Source organism: Doryrhamphus excisus, chromosome 3 (genome assembly GCF_030265055.1).
Source record: "Doryrhamphus excisus isolate RoL2022-K1 chromosome 3, RoL_Dexc_1.0, whole genome shotgun sequence".
Lineage (NCBI taxonomy): Eukaryota > Metazoa > Chordata > Actinopteri > Syngnathiformes > Syngnathidae > Doryrhamphus > Doryrhamphus excisus.
Genome location: NC_080468.1, coordinates 23,598,753 through 23,618,152, shown reverse-complemented (window position 1 = coordinate 23,618,152; position 19,400 = coordinate 23,598,753). Strand labels below are relative to the sequence as shown.

The 19,400-nt window shown below is 39.9% G+C and overlaps 1 protein-coding gene across 1 annotated transcript in view; it reads right to left on the bottom strand.

Annotated features, from left to right (window-relative positions):
* The window catches only part of adam19a (ADAM metallopeptidase domain 19a), a 77,092-nt gene that overhangs the window by 39,483 nt on the left and 18,209 nt on the right, over positions 1-19,400 (bottom strand). The window contains exon 5 of the mRNA XM_058067908.1: positions 3,312-3,388. Coding sequence (XP_057923891.1) covers positions 3,312-3,388 — 77 coding nt within the window. The remainder of the gene's footprint in view (positions 1-3,311; positions 3,389-19,400) is intronic.

The window sequence follows — 19,400 nt, the reverse complement described above, 5'->3', positions numbered from 1 at the left end:
GTGTTGCATGTATTTGCAGGAAAAGTGCTATACAAATAAAGTTGATTTGATTTGATAATGTGTCATTATTTTTGCTAATCGGACAACCAAATTCAAATAAATGTCATACTGGAGGCAGTTATTCACTTCTTTTTCTTGTTATCCTCTTAATGAACAACCTGTATTAACATTTTTTTTTACTGACTCACGAGCCATGAACGTCACCTCACAAAAACACTGACTGGACATATCAGCTTTATGCATTTTCATAGTAACAGTTGGCGGAGGTCTGCTAAGTGCTGCTCTGTAGAAGTAGTCAGTTGTAACAGTCACTTATTATAGCGGTGTAATCAAACGAGGCTCGTCGTTAAGTCTTCGGTATACACAAGAAAAGCAGCTTTATATTTTATGTCTACATTGCCTTCTAAAGTGGGATGACATCGCCAGCTGGCACGACGCAGTTGAGTGACTACGTCAGCTGACACCATTATAACACATTAAAAGGGTGTACTCAAACAAAAGGGTGTACTCAAATAGGGACTGTGTTCACATGCCTGACTTTGTGGATTGTTTCCAGTCTTGCAGTATTTTGAGTTCTGGTTATTTATTTTGTGCAAGGTGTCCGCTGACATGATTTACTTGTGAGAGGAGTGATCGTATTAAAGGACACGTCTTTATTACCAACATGGATGTACTCACAGAGGGTTGCACACGAATGACACCTTCATACTTAGCTACGAGTTATTTCTTGAATTTACAACCGTGTCTCATCTTTATTAAAATGTTGGCAACTTTTTTTTGGGAGTAATTGTGACTTATTTTGCAGCCGTAATCAATATGAAAAGCAGAGACTTGTGGAGTAAATGTCCGAGTTAGCAAAGAACTACAGAGTCAAATGGTGATGACACCAAATGGGCGACAATGCTTGGAGACAATGACTTCCGTTTCTGGTTTTCATACTGACAGGCATGTTTTGTCATAAAGATACGTTACAAACACAGAAGGACTCATGCGGTGTATAAGATGCAAACCATTTTGTCATTCAATCAATCACGTGTACGAGAAACCGAGGCAAAATCTTCAGGTACATTTTTTTTTTACCCAAGTCACCATTGAGTATGCTGACCGTGGTTCTACTGTATTTTGTACCAGATTGCTGACTTCCTTGTGAGACGTGCACATCAATTAAGTGACACACTTAAATGTAGTCGAGGGCGAGCGAGTCTGGGTTTCACTTTCTTTGTAGTATTATTATTACTGTTGAGTCCTATAAATATTATATTATATGTTACATTATCCATTCATTTTTTAGCTAGCCTTCAAATTTGTCACCAAAACCCATATTATTGTTCTAAGATTTGCAGAATATATCTAGAAGATTAAAAAAAATCACTTACTGACACCTTAGCACTCTCTTCTACTGTACTTCCATCTATGACTCCCAAATCCCTGACTAGGTTGACTGGGTCAAAGGAAGATAGTTGGGACAGTTGAATATCGAAGCACGCTCCTTAAAGACATATTCAGTCCTAAACTTTTTTTTTTTTTAATCTGAGGCACATTATCAAAACAACTGTCCTCGAAATGTGCCAAACATGATACGGAAGATATTGAGATACAGTCTAGTCTAACTCAGTTTTCCCGATTGTTGGAGCAAAAGCCTGTCACACACAAGTAGGCATAATACAAAACAAATACAGTATATAAAATACAAAAATACAACATGTCCTCAAAGTGATGTCATTTCCTCCTCCTTCTCCAGTTTGTTTTTGAGAGTGTGAATGGTTGTTTGTCTATATGTGCCCTGTGATTGGCTGGCCACCAGTCTAGGGTGTACCCCGCCTCTCGCCCGAAGACAGCTGGGATAGGCTCCAGCACCGCCCGCAACCCTCATGAGGAAAAGTGGTAGAAAATGAATGAATGAATGAATAAAACTAAAATAAATAACATGAATTTTGGTGTCATGAGCGATCACATTCTTGCATGTGCTTGGAATTGTGCCCAGTCCTAGACCACCTCTTAGAAATGTGCTAAAAGAGGGGTATCGTACCGCACCTGGAAGCGATTGAGCGCTGTACGTGTATAATGGGCCTAGGCATGGAACAATTGCACTAGACTTGGTCTCTTTCCAAGAACCTGGAACTGTAGCCAACAAAATGAAGAGGGAATACAATCTCCATGTTTGTTTGGGTGCCTCAGATGACTTGTCACACTGGCTTCCTTGTGCGTCTTGGACGTTGCACAAATCCCAGACCTTGACTCATGCACAATCTAAACATCCTGCAACGTGTGCACATGCCTGGTTGCCATTCAAGATACTCAGAAGTGATGACACACTTTTATCATCATACCATATAAGTCCAATGGTAATGAACTAGCATGGCTGTGCTTCATGCCCACAGGAGCAAGGGGGCCCCTCCGGCAGATAAAATAACAGTAACATTCCCAGTAAGTACCTCCTCATTACTGTGACCTACATTGCCTGGTCCAAACTTGAGCTGGAAGTCGACACAGCCTGAGCCAAGTGGCCAAGCCGACTAATGACCAGCAGTTCTCGTCTCCATGACATCTCATTCATTCTTCACTCAATGCTAACTTTGACTCAAAAGATTTCAACCTTCCCAAGCGTTTGTCTCATCTTACTCCAACAAATCTGTCTCGAAGCATCTGGAATCCTCCGTATCTTCTAGCAAAATACACTTCCTACATCCAATTTATTCATTGATTTGATCTTATGTGCCAAAGGAACAAGAACTGTCAGTATTCAGTAAAGATTTATCATTCATAATGTAGTACAAAGTGATTGTTAAAGTTATTTTAAGGTCATTTGACACAATTTTAGTGCACCATCGTTATGCTTAAGAATACTTCATTCATTCACTTTCTACCGCTTTTTCCTCACAAGGGTCGCGGGGGTGCTGGGGCCTATGCCAGCTGTCTTCAGGTGAGAGGCGGGGTACACCCTGGACTGGTCGCCAGCCAATCACAGGGCACATATAGACAAACAAACATTCACACTCACATTCATACCTATGGACAATTTGGAGTCGCCAATTAACCTAGCATGTTTTGGAGTACCCGGAGAAAACCCACGCATGCACGGGGAGAACATGCAAACTCCACACAGAGATGACCAAAGGTGAAATTGAACCCTGGTCTCCTAGCTGTGAGGTCTGCGCGCTAACCACTAGACTGCCGTGCCGCCCTGCTTAAGAATACTCAATTTAGGCAAAAAAAAAAAAAAGTAAAATCTCCTGCATTATGCATATTCAAACCGCAATGTTGCAAGGGACAGCTGAATTTCTGGATGTGAGAGGAAGGGCAATACTCACTGGTTACGTTCCACTTGTAACACCAGTTGAAGGTCGCTGGAGGAGAGCACAATTTCCCCTCTAATTGGATGCTCATCCTGTTGGATTAAGAAGAGAGATTTCGAAAGTCAGATCATCATATGGAAGCAAAATCGCCCCTTTTCTTATAATACAGCATCCGTGTGAAAGCCGTCCCGATACGAGGCAGTCCACATGTTCAGTATATACGATAAAGTGTCTTTTAAAGAAGGTATTAAAATGCTCCTGTTGCAGGAAATGGCTAACAAAGCACATAAAGCTCATAAACGCCACATTGCTTTGTCCCAGTCTCACCCCCATCTGAATCGTCTATTTCCTCTGTATTGTCAAACAGTTATTATATCCTGACACTCTATGAAAATCTGACTGAATGTCCTACCTGCCTGCATCAATTTTTGGGGTTTCTTTCCTCATATATTTTCCTGTGATTGATTGCGCCTACTTTATGGAGCGTGTGATAACGCATTCGGTGCACACTTACCTTTCAAAAACTCATTTTTTTGCGTTGCTTTCAAACATGTTTATGCTGCGAGTCGTTTGATCCGAGCTACATCCAGGGAAGTTTTAATCTTGCAGGACTTTAATCTTCACCCCATGCACGCAGTCGTGTGTGACACGTTTTAATGTAAGTGAACAGTAACGACTGGAGTGACTGGTGCTTTTTGAGTTTCATCGGAATTGCAAGAGGATACCAAATCCTCTACTAGAGTGAGTGAAGAGATGAAAAATTGGATTGGGGAGATTTAGAGATGGAGGGCTTTAGTTGACCCAAACAGACAATGACAAGTGGAAAGAAGACAATGCAGGTGACAGGTGTTGAATAGATGCATGTTCAAGCGGCCAGCATGGGCCCTGCTACTCCACAGCTCGCCCACAGAGGTCATTCATTATGTCTAATCAAAATGCTAAGAAGAGTCAGGCTATCACTACATAGAAACAGAAGATTGTCAGTAATAAAATACAACTGTCTCCCTATATATATCATATATCTTTAGCCTATCCAACGTAACACGCGTCCAAACAGTGGGCCTCATGATGTACAGAAAACAAGCAACAAAACGGCACAAAAGACAATGGAAAAAAGGGTCTTGTAGTCAAGAAATAACACCCCTATAGGCACCTTCACATTCATATACCCAATATCATACATATGATCAGAAAAAATAAGCCACAAATAAGATTAGTGCTCGTATATGTTTTAATAAATGTCTTACATGGACAGGATGCAACGTTGGGGATTCAGAGTTGAGTTTTAGTTGGAGTAAGTACGGCTGCAATAGTAGCCCGCGTTAATATTATGAGTGCAGTGATGATGATGATGATGTTATTATTGTGCCTGTTGTGAGATAATTAAAACTGGCAATAAAAGTCTGTCGTTGGCGATTAAGTTTGGTGTGCGTTACTAATGACACCTAGTGGGAGGTCATTGTAATGCCTTGTATATATGTGTGTGTGTATATATATATATATATGTATATATTTTTTGTGTTTCATTTCATTGACAACATTTTCAGAATTTAATTAAAAATAATTTAATAAAAAAAATAAAATCAAAAAATTGTTACAACTATAATGATGAAAATGGTAATATTAATGATGATTATAATAATGGTGATAATAATAACAATAATAATGGTAATAATGATAAAGATTATAAAATAATAATAATAATAGTAATAATAATGATAATAACAATAATAATATTACAATGATAATAAAGATTCTGATAAAGTCATGACAATGTCCAATCATGACATTTTTAGAATTTAATTAAAAATAATTTAATTTAAAAATAAAATCCAAAAATTGTTACAACTATAATGATGAAAATGATAATATGAATGATGATTATAATAATATGATAATAATAACAATAATAATGGTAATAATGATAAAGATTATAACAATAATAATAATAACAATAATAATAATAATAATGATAATAATAACAGGGGAACACAAGACTGTGGCATGAACATGATTATACCATGCAAAAAGGGGTAGGCATTTATAAGCTTTTGCTTCAGCCTACTCCTTTTGATCAGATAATACAAATGTAAATAATGGAAAGTTATATTTTGATTGATGTAAGAAATGCACTGTAATGTTTAATATATTTGCCCAAACAAAATAAAAAAAATAAAAAAAGAATGATTGGCAATGCAAAAATCTGGCCAACTATACATAAAACTTGCTTCAATACCCCTTTTAAACCAATAAGTACTGTATTTGAACAAAGCACTGGAGTGTATAAAAATGCTTGTCATCACTATCATCCCAGTTGCAATTCAGAATGAGGTTTATATGAGGAGGAGAATAACCTGTGCTGCAGCATTTAATTCCACTGTATATAATCAAACTGTAATCAAATCCCTCTAATTGTCAATCAAGAACACACATCTGCCGCTGGCGCACTGTGAATCTCATCTTGTTCGTTTGTAGTGTATCCATCCGCGTGTCACATTCAATAAGTCATCCGCAAACAATAGAACGCTAACAGATTCGTGTTTCATTACCGGACAAACAGGCTGCAGATATGAGTTTCCATCACACCGCTCTGATGCCTCTTTGGCTGTGATGTTGATGTTCCTCGTGCAGTCAAAGACATGTTGTCGTATTCAGGCTAATCACATGCACCCAGCAGCATCACCAACCACTCACGCTGGATCTTCTCTAATGACACACCGGCATAGACACACATAGATACACACACATATTTTCCACTGGATCTATCAAAAGGGAATCAATAAATTGTTACTGAGCATTACGCAGCCTTACATGTGTCATTTGCTGGCAGGCATAAAGAGAAGTGGGCTGCAAGGAAACGTTTACTTCTTAAAACAAGGATGTCCAAATTGTGGCCATTTGTAGACCGCAGCAGTCCACAACTGCTCTGCTCTGCTGGGAGTAATGCATTATGGGTAGAAGTTAAAGAGATGTTTGTATTTTAAACTTGTGTTGGTACTTGTCTTGTATATTTCCTAGCTAACTTTTCAGTGTCAAGTTGCCGTGTGATGACTTTAGCGTTCTTATTAAGATGACACTGTGAGTTGGAGTCATACGGAGTAATAATATCAATGCAATTACAGATGGGTTGACAAGGTTGCCGTGAGTTAAATGTTTTGCTCGTGATTGGCTCCTGCCATTTGCTCACTGACTCGCGAGTGGCACAGTATTTTAACGATTAATTAATTAGTTGTTCTGAAGGGCTGCATGGCGGTCAAGTGGTTAGACCTCACAGCTAGGAGACCAGGGTTCAATTTTCTCCGGGTACTCCGGTTTCCTCCCACATTCCAAAAACATGCTAGGTTAATTAGCGATTCCAAATTGTCCATAGGTATGAATGTGAGTGTGAATGGTTGTTTGTCTAGATGTGCCCTGTGATTGGCTGGCGACCAGTCTAGGGTGTACCCCGCCTCTCGCCCGAAGACAGCTGGGATAGGCTCCAGCACCCCCGCGACCCACGTGAGGAAAAAGCGGTAGAAAATGAATGAATGAATGAGTTTTTCTGAAGTACATCAAAGATGCCACGATATTAGAAATTGTATAAAGTCTAGACCGGTCGCCAGCCAATCACAGGGCACATTTCGACAAACAACCATTCACACTCACATTCATACCTATGGACAATTTGGAGTTGCCAATTAACCTTACACGCCGGAAATTTGGTACAATAATAATTAATGAATTAATACAATCTTTTTAATGCCAAGCGGCAATAAAAAAAAAAAAAAAACAAGCTTCTTATGGCCACTGGACCGCACTTTGGACACCCCTGATTTAAGCACGAGCCAAAAGCTCAGTGTGGGCAGTAACGTCTCTTTAGCTTTTAACTTGGAATCTAAAAACAAAACAAAATCGCACAGTGCGAGGAAGGTCTAAGTGTGCAAAGTGTATCTGAACCTGTGCTGCATGAATTCATCTTAAAAACACTATTCCTGAGGGTGATGGGTCCTCACTTTTGAAATAGCCCCTGAGTGTGATCACTGGCAATCCAAACAGCAGTCCATCAATAAGATGAAGAAGCAAAAGAAGCAGGGTCATTCAAAATATTTACATTTATACTTGCTACTCGACCAGAAATATTGATACATCTTTCTAATAGTGTCAAGGTACGATCCTCCTCCACTGTGATGAAGACTTAGGTCATATAACAAATCATCAAGAAAAAAAAAAAACATCATTTATGCGTCACTTTCCTACCTTAAGTGTGCTCAAAGCACTTTCCAGTATGAGCTCTGAGTCGCCCACCCAACTGCTCTAGCTCACAGGCCAGCGAACGTCTTGGCCATTAGGAGCTACTTAAGCTGCAGCGTATGGCTCCAGGCGGGGGGATCAATCTCACGGATTAGACGATGACTTGTGCAGCGCACCCTCCTGAGCCACGGGCAGGGACGGGGAACTTCTCTTTACCAAAAAAAAAAAAAAAGTTTTGCGAGTGTATATACTATAACACCTTCACCATCACCTCTGATGCTGCTAACCTTTCTGTTCTCATTCGGGAAGAAGTAACCAGAGGGTTGGAAAGATGGATTCCGAAGCAGGGGTCTAGTCCTTTGGGAATGTGATGCAGTATGATGACACGGTTTAGAGGAGGCAGCAGTCCTTATCGGAGAAAACCAGGTGCTAACATTACCGTACCTCAAGCTATGGGATTGTTTTGGGGAACTTCCATAAGGTCGTCTTATTTGATCACTTAGAGAAAGGTCTATTGAGACTAGTCTTTCCAACCCATTAATCCATTTTTTTTTTAATAGCGCTAATCCTTATTCAGGCGGCACAGCGGTCTAGTGGTTAGCGCACAGACCTCACAGCTTGGAGACCAGGGTTCAATTCCACCCTCGGGCATCTCTGTGTGGAGTTTGCATGTTCTCCCCGTGCATGCGTGGGTTTTCTCCGGGTACTCCGGTTTCCTCCCACATTCCAAAAACATGCTAGGTTAATTGGCCACTCCAAATTGTCCATAGGTATGAATGTGAGTGTGAATGGTTGTTTGTCTATATGTGCCCTGTGATTGGCTGGCGACCAGTCCAGGGTTTACACCCCGCCTCTCGCCCGAAGACAGCTGGGATAGGCTCCAGCACCCCCCCGCGACCCTCGTGAGCAAAAAGCGGTAGAAAATGAATGAATGAATGAATGAATAATCCTCATTCAGACATGGAATTGGAGCAAGATGCGGGGTACACATATAGACAAACAACCATTCACACTCATATTCACACCCGTGGACACCTTTGTTTCTCCAATTTTCCAATCTCCCGACTGTGAGGCCAACTTGCTAAGCAACAAACTGCCATTCCATAAATCCAAACATTCCTTAATTTCTCTGACATTTGAGCGGATTACTTTATTTGAACCTTTTGCAACATAAAACTAGGTCACCCAGGAAGATGTATTGATTAGATTAAAAACAACCACCTCAATCTTGCAAAACAAACCCCCCCAAAAAAAGAATGTGACATACAGCCATCGCTCCTCCCTGTTGTAACTTCTGGCAACACACACACACGAATACATCGCCCCAGAAAGCAGAAAAAGCCTGGAAGGCTGGGCTGGGGTGTGGTGAGACATATATAAATAAAAAACAACAGAATGGTGAGGCCACAGAAGTAAAAGAGAACCAAGAAAGAAAAACAAGAAAGGGAAGGACATTTATTGGCTTGTACTCCTCCTTGCCTCATGTGTCGGCCATCTTAATGAGAGCCACATTTAGGTCAACATTGCTTTGCCTTTTTTTTCCTCTCCGTCTTCTCTCTCTCTTCTTCTGCCTCCACCCCGCCGAGCCCCTTCTGCCTCCTGAGAGAAAAGCAGCACCAGCAGTGCGTTTTCGGCCGTAAAAAAAAAAAACAACAAAAAAAATAGCAAAGTACAAATGCAAAAACACGAGAAGGAACCAAGAGAGAGAGATAGGCGCACCATTTTCAATGCACACTTTGAAAAAGTAAAACTTTTACAGTGGAGCGGGTTCAATCAGCACTATCATTCCCTACCGAAAATGACAATTGTGAACTTTCCATAAGCGGCAACCCTCCAGTGCTCAGTGGTCTGTGGGTTTGGCTAAAAAGAAACATCATAAAAAAATCAGAACTGTGTTTGCTCATCTACCCCAACTGGTGTGGTACCAATAAGGTTGAGAAAGGAGTAAATAAATCAGGTAATGTTACTGTAATTTACACATATTTATGTAATTCCATTTCTATTTGTTATAAACTCTAACAAGAGAATACAAGATGTTGATATAAACATGTGTTTTGCGGCTCCAGGCTATTATTATTTAATGTGCAAGGGGAGAAAATGGCTCTCTTCATAGTAAAGGTTGCTGACCCCTGCAGTATAGAGCAACAGTTTTACAATTAGCAACGTAAAATGGTTAGCGAGTTCATTTTTTGACTGATTGCATTCCATTTTGCTACATTAATTTCCCACTAAATCGTAACTTTCACATGGCATGAGTATAACATCTCTGGAAGCTAAAGAGCAGCTCCGCTGGAATCCGTTTGCTAACCAAACCCCAATGAATGTGTCACCAACATGCACTAAAACTTTGTCTGAAATCCAAATCCTTTACGACAGAATACATTTTAATCCCCCCCACCAGACCCAATCCCGAAGTTGTTCTCAAGTGCTAGAAGAAAGTGGAAACGAGGTGTGATCACATTTAGGAGGGATTAAAATCATGCACTAAAATGAAAACCTGTCACATTATAGTTAACACCTCCAAACAGTTTGAAGGGAAGCTTTTTTTTTTCAAATAGAAAAGAAAAAAAAAAACTTTTTGGGGGTTAAAATAAAAGGTCAACCCACTCTTAATGCTTTTAGCGGTTCATCCGAGTCACTTGGTGATCATTCATGCTTTCACGCGTGGGTGTTAAATATGTAACAGTTCATTAACCTTCAGCTAGAACATGGTCCGCAATAACGGGGCTTGGCAGCGGCAATTATTACACAATCACATTAATCGCGCAGTCATGAATTTAGATTGTTTGTTTAATTTACTTGTTCATTGTGTACAAGCTGCTAAAAGCACAGAAAGTCCCTGCACTGCAGCACCCCACTGGAAGAAGACTAGAATCCCCCATTTGAAAGCGATGCCAGTGCAGTTTGAACACGCTGGTTCATCATTATCCAGCAATAATTTATGAATTATACATTGTTTCTGTCAGATTTTATTGTACTACCAGTATTAGATTCTCATCTTATTTCACTTATTTTATTTTATATGTATTATTAATTCTATAGCCATCTATGGCCTTGCCCTATATGGCTAAATTCAAATCTTGTGACTCTCAGACCTACAACTAATTGTTTAAATACTGTGCCGCTCATCAATCACGAGCTATCAGTACACTCACAACAAGCTTATTAACACCATTGGAAACCACACAAGGTCATTATATATACTGTAACATAACAACATAAGCAGTTTTACTAAGATCCCTTTATGAACACTAAACTCATCACACAACAACTTAACATTCAAAAGGTATACCGCAGAAATATACAAACCGACACCAATATGGGTTTGACATGGAAAAAAAATCCCATAATGCATTGTGTCTGAGCAACATGTTCATTGGGGCGCTGCAATGAACGTCAGCCTCCCTCTGCACTTTGGGTTCCTCGGGGTGACTCTGGTGGACAAAGGCAGCATTGCAGAACCATCCACCATTTTCTATGCTGCTTGTCCTCCAATGAAATGCTCAAACGACATGCATTATGAGAAAACTTTAAAAAAAAAAATCTATTTTAAACATGTTCGTATATTTATTAGGTATACCTTTTGAGTGTTAAGTTGCTGTGTGATGATTTAAGTGTTGTTGGTAAGATGACACTGTGAATCACACGTTTCCAATGGATTGACAAGCTCATGATTGCCTCCTGTCAAAAGGAGAACGACCTGAGCGACCTGGCCTCACAGTCTTGAGTGTGGGCACAATATGCCATTTTTCGACGTGGAGGCCTACAGTATGTACAAATCAGTTTTTCCTCCAAGTTTAATGGGGGTGCAGATTATACACCAGAATTTAATGTAATCATTTTCATTTTTATCTGTGTTTTTCGTTTCTTTTTACTTTTCACTGCACAACCTATTGTATCTTACTTTTTCATCTATCACTACACACTTATTATCTTCTTTCACACAGGAAGACTGTGACAAACATGGAAAAAAGTAAGAAATCAGGAAGGAACAAACACTTTTTCACAACACTGTATATTACCCACAATCACTGGAAGGGTTTTAAAGCCTGTGTGTGACAAATGAACACGGTGAAAATAAATAGACCCAAGCCTTTCTTTCTGTTCCAGGTTGATATTTAAAGAGACGGCATGATGGAGCACTCCATCCTAAGTGGACACAATTGAATATGTCTCTGTGACAGAGCATCACTGGCCAAATTCAATACATGAGTTCCTCTTTTGAGGGAAATTTACCGCTTCTTTGCCGCCCTTTTTATTCCTTCCATGGTTCTGATCGCTCCTCAGCCGATTCCCTTTTTCAACTACAATCCACAGAAAACTCAATGACAAAATCGCTGTGGAATAAACACGAGCGCAAAGATTAAATTCTAATGAAAAGCTTTTTTAAGTGCCTGTTAAGAGAACAATTGTCATCACGGCTCTACTCTCATCCTTCTCTCAATTATCATTTCTTCCAATTCAAAAAAACCAATCAGTTCCTACACAAAAGGGAAATTTGGGGAGCTGCATTTTATGTTGCTGGAGATAATAGCGTGGCTCAAGTGGACAATCTTCTGGTCGAGAAATAATCTACAGCAGGATAAGGGTGTTCGTGTTACGAAGTTTCATGGCTATGACGCACTCCCGAAAAAATGTAGTTACGGACTTAACGGTTGAGTTAGTAAATACGAGACTCGCTCAAGAAATAGTACCGGGCGCGTAGTGGAAGAATACATATCTGTACTTAGCTACACTGAGCAAGGACAATGATGCCCACATTTCATTTAATTCTTGTATTTATTAATTGTTTAAAATTGGATCTTACATGTGATGCTTGTTAATGGTTAATGTAGATAGGAGTTACGACATACACAGTGGCGGGGCAAGGGTTCTTGGGGGCCCCGTACCCCATCCGTGCACACTGAAAAAAAAAATCTTGTGTTTTGCACACAATTTCTGGGATATTGTGTCTCTCTTAAGTGGGGAACTCTGTGGTCGATAAACAAACTTATCACATACTACAGTATTAATTGGCCCAGTACCCTAGAAAGCGCCCATGAATGATACGGGAAAAGGCCAAAATGATACTGTGTCAAAGCCCAGGGCAGTGATACTGATAAAATATAGAGTTTAACCATGTCCATTATCACATACTACAGTATTAATTGGCCCTGTACCCTAGAAACCGCCCATGAATGATATGGGAAAAGGCCGAAATGATACCGTGTCAAAGCCCAGGGCAGTGATACTGATAAAATATAGAGTTTAACCATGTCCAGTATCAGCCCTCATAGCTGTCCACTCAGAGCGCGCTGCTCTGGTATCGTGCCCGTGAAACAACCAATCAGAGAACAGCACACAAGTGCTTAGTGCCTAGTGCTTCTCCAGTCACCAAAAAACCCAAACTTGATTAATGGAACTTTAATTGTCAGACATTGATAAGATAAGACTGTTGATAAAATATTATTGTTGAAATATTTTTGCAATTGTTGTGTTTACACTGTTTAGATATAATACATGTAATAAACTGAACATTTTCTGGAAACAAAATGCTCTTTTGATTAAATAGTACGTGATAATAAGCTCATGATTAAATAGTATGTGATAATATCGACCTTCGGTCTCGGGCTGATACTGACACTTGGGGGCATGATACCTGGCCTGATACCAGACAAACCATGTGATAACCTATAAAAACCTATAAAAAAGCAGACAGGGCATGTGGGGGACCCCCCAAGGGGGTTTGCTAGGTCATTGTTTCATAATTGCATCGTAAATGGCCATTGTTGTCGTTTCTGTGCAGTGCATGTATTAGCATGTATTAGCGCTTGACTTTTAAGGGGTCCCCCACTAAGGGGGGTGCCCCTAAAAGCCGGGGCCCCATGCAAATGCCTGGTTTGCCTGTTGGCACGTCCCGCCTATACAGACATACAGCAAAACTTAACTGTAGAATGCTGGTAGCTGGTTAAAAAATGTAGCTAGCTGCATATCCAAATTTTTGTCAAACTCCAGAGAGCTGAATTTGGAAGCGGGGCTGTTCCATATGTCAGTGGCCCACTTCTTGGAAATAAAACACCAGCTCGTTCCCTTCTGCTTGTCTTTAATGCTCTCATGTCCTGCTCTAACAGAGACATCAACTTGGAATTGTTGGACCTCGGCAGAGGTCTGCCATTCTAGTCTTCCATGTTTTTTTTTTTTGTCGCTCCCAGTCAAGAATGCACCACTCACTTTTCAAACCACAAAATGTCTTTTGAAAGCAAGTCATATCCCATTTGTGCTCCCTGAAATATCCTTAAACCCCAATAGACTGACGTCTCCCGCCTCATTGTCAAAGACGTCTCTGCGTTCCAAAGAGGACCTGATCAAAGGCGCTGCCGATTGGAACAACGTCACTGTCGAGTCTCCCTGCGTGGCATTCACCAGCCCGGCTTGCTGCAATCAAAACAAGACTCCCGGAGGATCTCTCCCAGCTCTCTTTCAGCGCTGTCACAGTGTGGCTGGTGCTTCCCTTTGCCTTCCTTCACCTTATACAAATCCCTCTATCCGACAAGATGATTGGATTTTTCTGTGGAAAAACAAACACTTCGGGTTGCTTCAATGATAGGGAGTCATTTCTTTTCTATCCCCTGCTAACTCATAATTCCATCACGTTCTATTTTTAACATGAAAACTATTTGACCCATTAGTTCCACCGTCACCAGTCAACTCCTTATTAGCGAGAGTATCACATTCAGCGCCGAATCAGCTGCAGGCCATCGCTGCATCTCAAACGGAATATCAGTACACTTAAATAAAAGTATACTGTGTACACCAAGTACTTACTTCCTAAGTGTATCCATGCATGAAGTTGCACAAAAATGACAATCCAAATATTTACCGGCTTCTTCTTCTATGTTCATTACGACTTTCCACAGCTAAAGGTTGCTCCTCGGTTGCCATTATTTTATATTATCCCCTCCCCTTTCTGCTATGTAGCTAATTGGTCGTAAGAAGTGTCCATCGTTGTTGCCATTTTTAAATAGCCATGCACTGTCTGTGTATTTGGGTCATGAGTGCACTAATTTGGACATTGTTGTGTTGTCTAAAATCCATTAATTAATTACTGCACACTTACAGGAAACGACGGTGACAATATTTATTACCTGCTTCGTCTTCTTCCTTTGTTTAAAGGTGACTTGCAACAAGAGTTGGGCCATATTTTTTATATACCAATATATTGGTATAGATTCTTCCATTGATAAGAGAAGAACTTACACCAGTACATATGATAAACATAACCAAGCTGAGTTGATGATTCACCACACAGACACGGAACACACTTCTGTGACCGTCCATCAAAATAAGAGTGTCATTTGCCCAATGTCTGCATGAACAAAATAAGAGTGTCATAAAAAATAAAATATCTTCCATATGCAGTTGGAATTGCATGGGTGATTACATCTTCCTTTATCACAAGCATTATAATTTGTTGAGGACTTTGTAGCAATGTGTGCAGAGGCTGACATCCCTTTAGAATAGTTAGCCAGTTTGTTACCAATAAATAAATGTGCTTTACAATTTGAGACAAGTATAGTTAATTATGAGGCTTAAAGTGGTATAGAAAAGTATATAAAGATAAGTGGTATAGAAAATGGATGGATTGTGTTGTTCTCTACTTTCCATCGCTACAGGTTGCCTCTCAGCCGCCATTATTTCAAGTTAATACCCCCCTTCTGTTACATACCCCAGATGGAGAGTACTGAGAGTGCTAAGTGTCCATCACTATGTATCCATTTGACCATTTTGTGTGCAACTTTGGGGAACTGTACTGTCTTCTGAACGTCTCTAGTCTTTGTCAGCGTTTGACCCAAGTCGGCTGTGGTTGCTTTTCAGGCTTCTGATTGGCCATGATGTGCATTATATGGATTTTTTTAACACCATAGTGGGGAAAAATCAACTTGAAAATATCCGTGTTCCGATGAGCATGGTCAAAAAGTCAGCTGCAATGTCAAGGGCAATATCAGTGATTGGTGCCGGCAGGGCATTAAAATACAACATTAAAAGTCTATTTTAAAATTCTTTTCGTAAAAGGTCACTGGTGTCATGTGTATGTGTATGTGTATGTCCAGATGGAGCATGACTAACAGCACTTTCCCAGTTTACGATTTCTCCATAATGCTCTCATAAGAATAAGGAAACAGATGTACTTTGTGAAAGAGTCGTTCCTCTAAGGCTTAACATCCCAATGTGTAGTGTTTTTCCACAAAAAGTTTCATTCTAAGCCGCGTACTTTATGTATTGTGATTGTGTGTCAAAGCATGGGGAAGGGAACAGGCTTAAACATTCTGTTTGAACTTGTTTATCTCTTTGCATTTAAAAAAAAAAACCCTCCAAAACACTTGATCTGATTTCTCAGTGAATAACATGCATTGTGATGTGAGAAGCATCTCTAAAACAAAAACTAAAATTGAACATGTATGCATGTCTGCATCCCCCCAAGGATGATTAACTCATGTATTATGTTTGATTTCTGACTGATTGATGTTTTTAGGTTTTAGGTCAAGCATCATAGAGATGTACTTCTGGGGTGATGGACTCAAATGCAGAAAAATTACAAGAGCAGACTGTTTTTAAAATATTGCAGGGAGAGTTCAATTTATGTTGTGCGGTAACTTCCACACCCACTCACTGCCCCAGGTCATTACAATGACTATACACAAGAAAATATGCTTTTGCTGAAGAAAGCAGAGAGAGGGGGGGAAGAAAAAAAAAACTCAGCTCTGCCTTTTAACTTGGCCACTGCAAGCAAATTAATATTCAATAAACAGTGGAGTGCTTCATTTTCATGTGATCCTATGTTAACCAAGTATGATTAAAGAGTCCCCAACATGAGCTGCAGATTTGTATAATCGGCTCCTTTGATGTGCTGCAGACTTTTTCCAGAAATGACTATTTTCCTCCACTCCCACGCCGTCAAAATAAGACTGACAGCTACGGCTTTGCATAAAGAGATGTCTCTTTGCCGCTGTGTTTGTTTGTTTGTCAGAATACAAAAGATGCCAGAAAAAACTTGGGTTTTGGGGGGTGGGGGAACACACACACACACATTTCTGACCTGGCGTCCTGACCTCATATGACTTACACGGATAAAAGGTACATGGATATATGGATCATGAGTACAGCTTCATACACAGTCAGGTCAAAGCAAAGTTACACAACATTCTGGTACTAAATACCTGTAATCATTGTATGCAAAAACAGAATCTCCAGCAATATAAAAACTATGAACATGTGGCATTCGAAATGGTATTTTCCTCAAGGAGGACTAACCGAGGTCCACATACCAAAAAAATTAAAGATATACAGGACTATTTTGATGTTCTTAACTTAGCTAGAAGACATGTGTTGGCTTGCATTTATCGGATGATCACACTGTGAACATTGAAAACTCACCATACATCATCACGTGTTTGTTCTTCAAATGTGGTATTAAACTTTTTTTTACCATGCTATGAGATATTTTTCATGGCATGATTGTACAGTAAACCTCGGATATATCAGACTCGGATATATCGGAAATTCGCTCACAACGGACAGATAAAAAAGAACCGATTTTTCTGTAATGCATTTCCAATAAAAATTCATTGCATATATCAGATTTTTTATAACGGATTTCGCCTATTTCGGACAAAATCTTCAGTCCCGTTCCAATGCATTTCCATTAAATTTCCCTCGCATATATTGGATGGCCGCATCGTTATGCTAATCTTGTTGATGTCACTGTCTATTGTCTTTCTCCTGGCTCCAGATTTAGGACAAATATAAAAGTGAGTGACGTCAATAATACTAGCACAGCAGTGAATGAGATCTTAACCTCACTATTGGAAATAACGTACGCCTGCCAGGCGTAACAGGGATAAAGGATATAAATCCGATATATGCGTAAAACGGACATTTTCCGGTATACGCATATAACGGATTTCGCTTATATCGGACAAAACCAGTGGGAACAATTGAATCCGATATATCCGAGGTTTACTGTAGCACACATGATTGTTTTTATTTTGGCATACCCGAGACGTTAGTTAGCGCAAGACACTACACTGCACGCTGGGTGGCTGTGTACTACAGTCATATGGGACACATTTTGGACACCCCTGCCCTAAAGTATGCCATAATGTATAAAGTCTAGTGGTATCCTGACTAGTTGGATTAATCTCAATCAATTAATTAGGAATGATTTTCCACCAAGAGCATTGTTGCTTCAAGATTAAAGACAGCAAGCATTGAGCGACTGATTGATTATTCCACCCATTCCAGCTTGTGAGTCTTGCACATAAATTTCCACTACCAAGAAAGCCGTTTCGATGACAGCAATACCAAGAAATGATCAAAAAGTTTGACTTTGACTCTGTGGCTCTGGGCTGAAAAGCAGCTTGGCAGGCTCACACAGCTTATTGCTGACAGTGCTCAAACGACGGCATGCAGAAAGACACGCGGCTCCTTAGTGTCAGCAGAGCTACGCTAACAATGTGATTATCAGCTCTCTCAACGAGCAAATATGTCACTTGGCTGTGTCTACAAGCTCCACTTTGTTTTCCCTTGAGAGAAATGAGGCCTGATGTGATCACAACAAGCATCTCTTTGCGTTTTCTTGTTGCTTAAATGTCAACCAAACATGCTAATGAAAGAACAAAAATAACCATTTTCAAGTGAACTAAAAATACGATTTAAAACAGTCAGTTGAGTCGGTGAAGTTCTTAAGATTTAGATGTAAGCTAATCATTTGTCTGTTCTTTTTTTTTCAACATGAATGCATCACAATCAATCACATTTAGAAAAAAGTGCTTTTCATTGATTTATTTATGTATTCAGTGAAAGCAGTGGGGGCTAAACTTGTTATCTATAACCAAAAAATATATAATTTCCTCAAGCCAATTTCTCAACACGCACACCAGTCAGCATGTAAACTGAAGAGCGTAATTCTATTAGGCAGTAATCCTTACAGGAGAGAGCATGAATTATGGATTAATGAATTTCCTGGATTGCATTTTTGTTGTCTCAGCTGTACAGAAAGTGGCGAGAAACATCACACCATCACTGATAAACCATACTGGCTAGAATAAAAGCAAGCCCCCACTTGTTTGGCCGTAAAGAAGTGATGACTGAATGGAAAAAGCACGCACACAGCCAGCCAAGGAGCACAGTTCCCAGCTAATCATTTGACTTTCATGGGAACTGCAGGAAACAGGCTGAAGCACCGCTACTGCCAAAAGAAAAGAAAAAAAAAACAAAACAATTCAGCTGTTTCTATTCACTGTCTTCTCATGACCACTTCACTGACTGAAGGAAGGTCATCGATCAAGAAGAGTGGAAAGAGACTGATTTAATTCAAATGATGAGTTCAAGCAGAGATCCAAAAAACATATCAATCTGCGTGCGTCGGAAAAGAATTCACGCAGGCATGCATCGCTGTAAAATTTGACCGACATGCTCACTTTTAATGTCAAAGACGTGAAACATCATCGGTGAGGTGACTGAGAGGATGGAGGAGAGACACATGAGCCAAAGACTCCTCCTCTGTAATTATGAATGTCATTGAAATCTGTGAAAAATATAAAAACACACTTTTCATTTTAAAAAGGTGTTGTCCATTGAAGGAGAATCTAACTGGTTGGACTATGCATTTCACCAAAACAAATATTTCGCTTCACTCTACTCCATTGCTTCGCCTCCTTTGGTCTGTGCTTTTGAGAGTGTGTCGTCATGGTGATGTGAGCATGTATGTATCTGCAGGCTAGAGTGTCTTCTTCCTGGCCAGATCTAAATGGTAAAAGTTTGTGTTTTATGTGTTATATACTAGCAACTCAATTTATGTGTGTTAAGAATTCGGTGGAGCGGCGAGTCGTACAG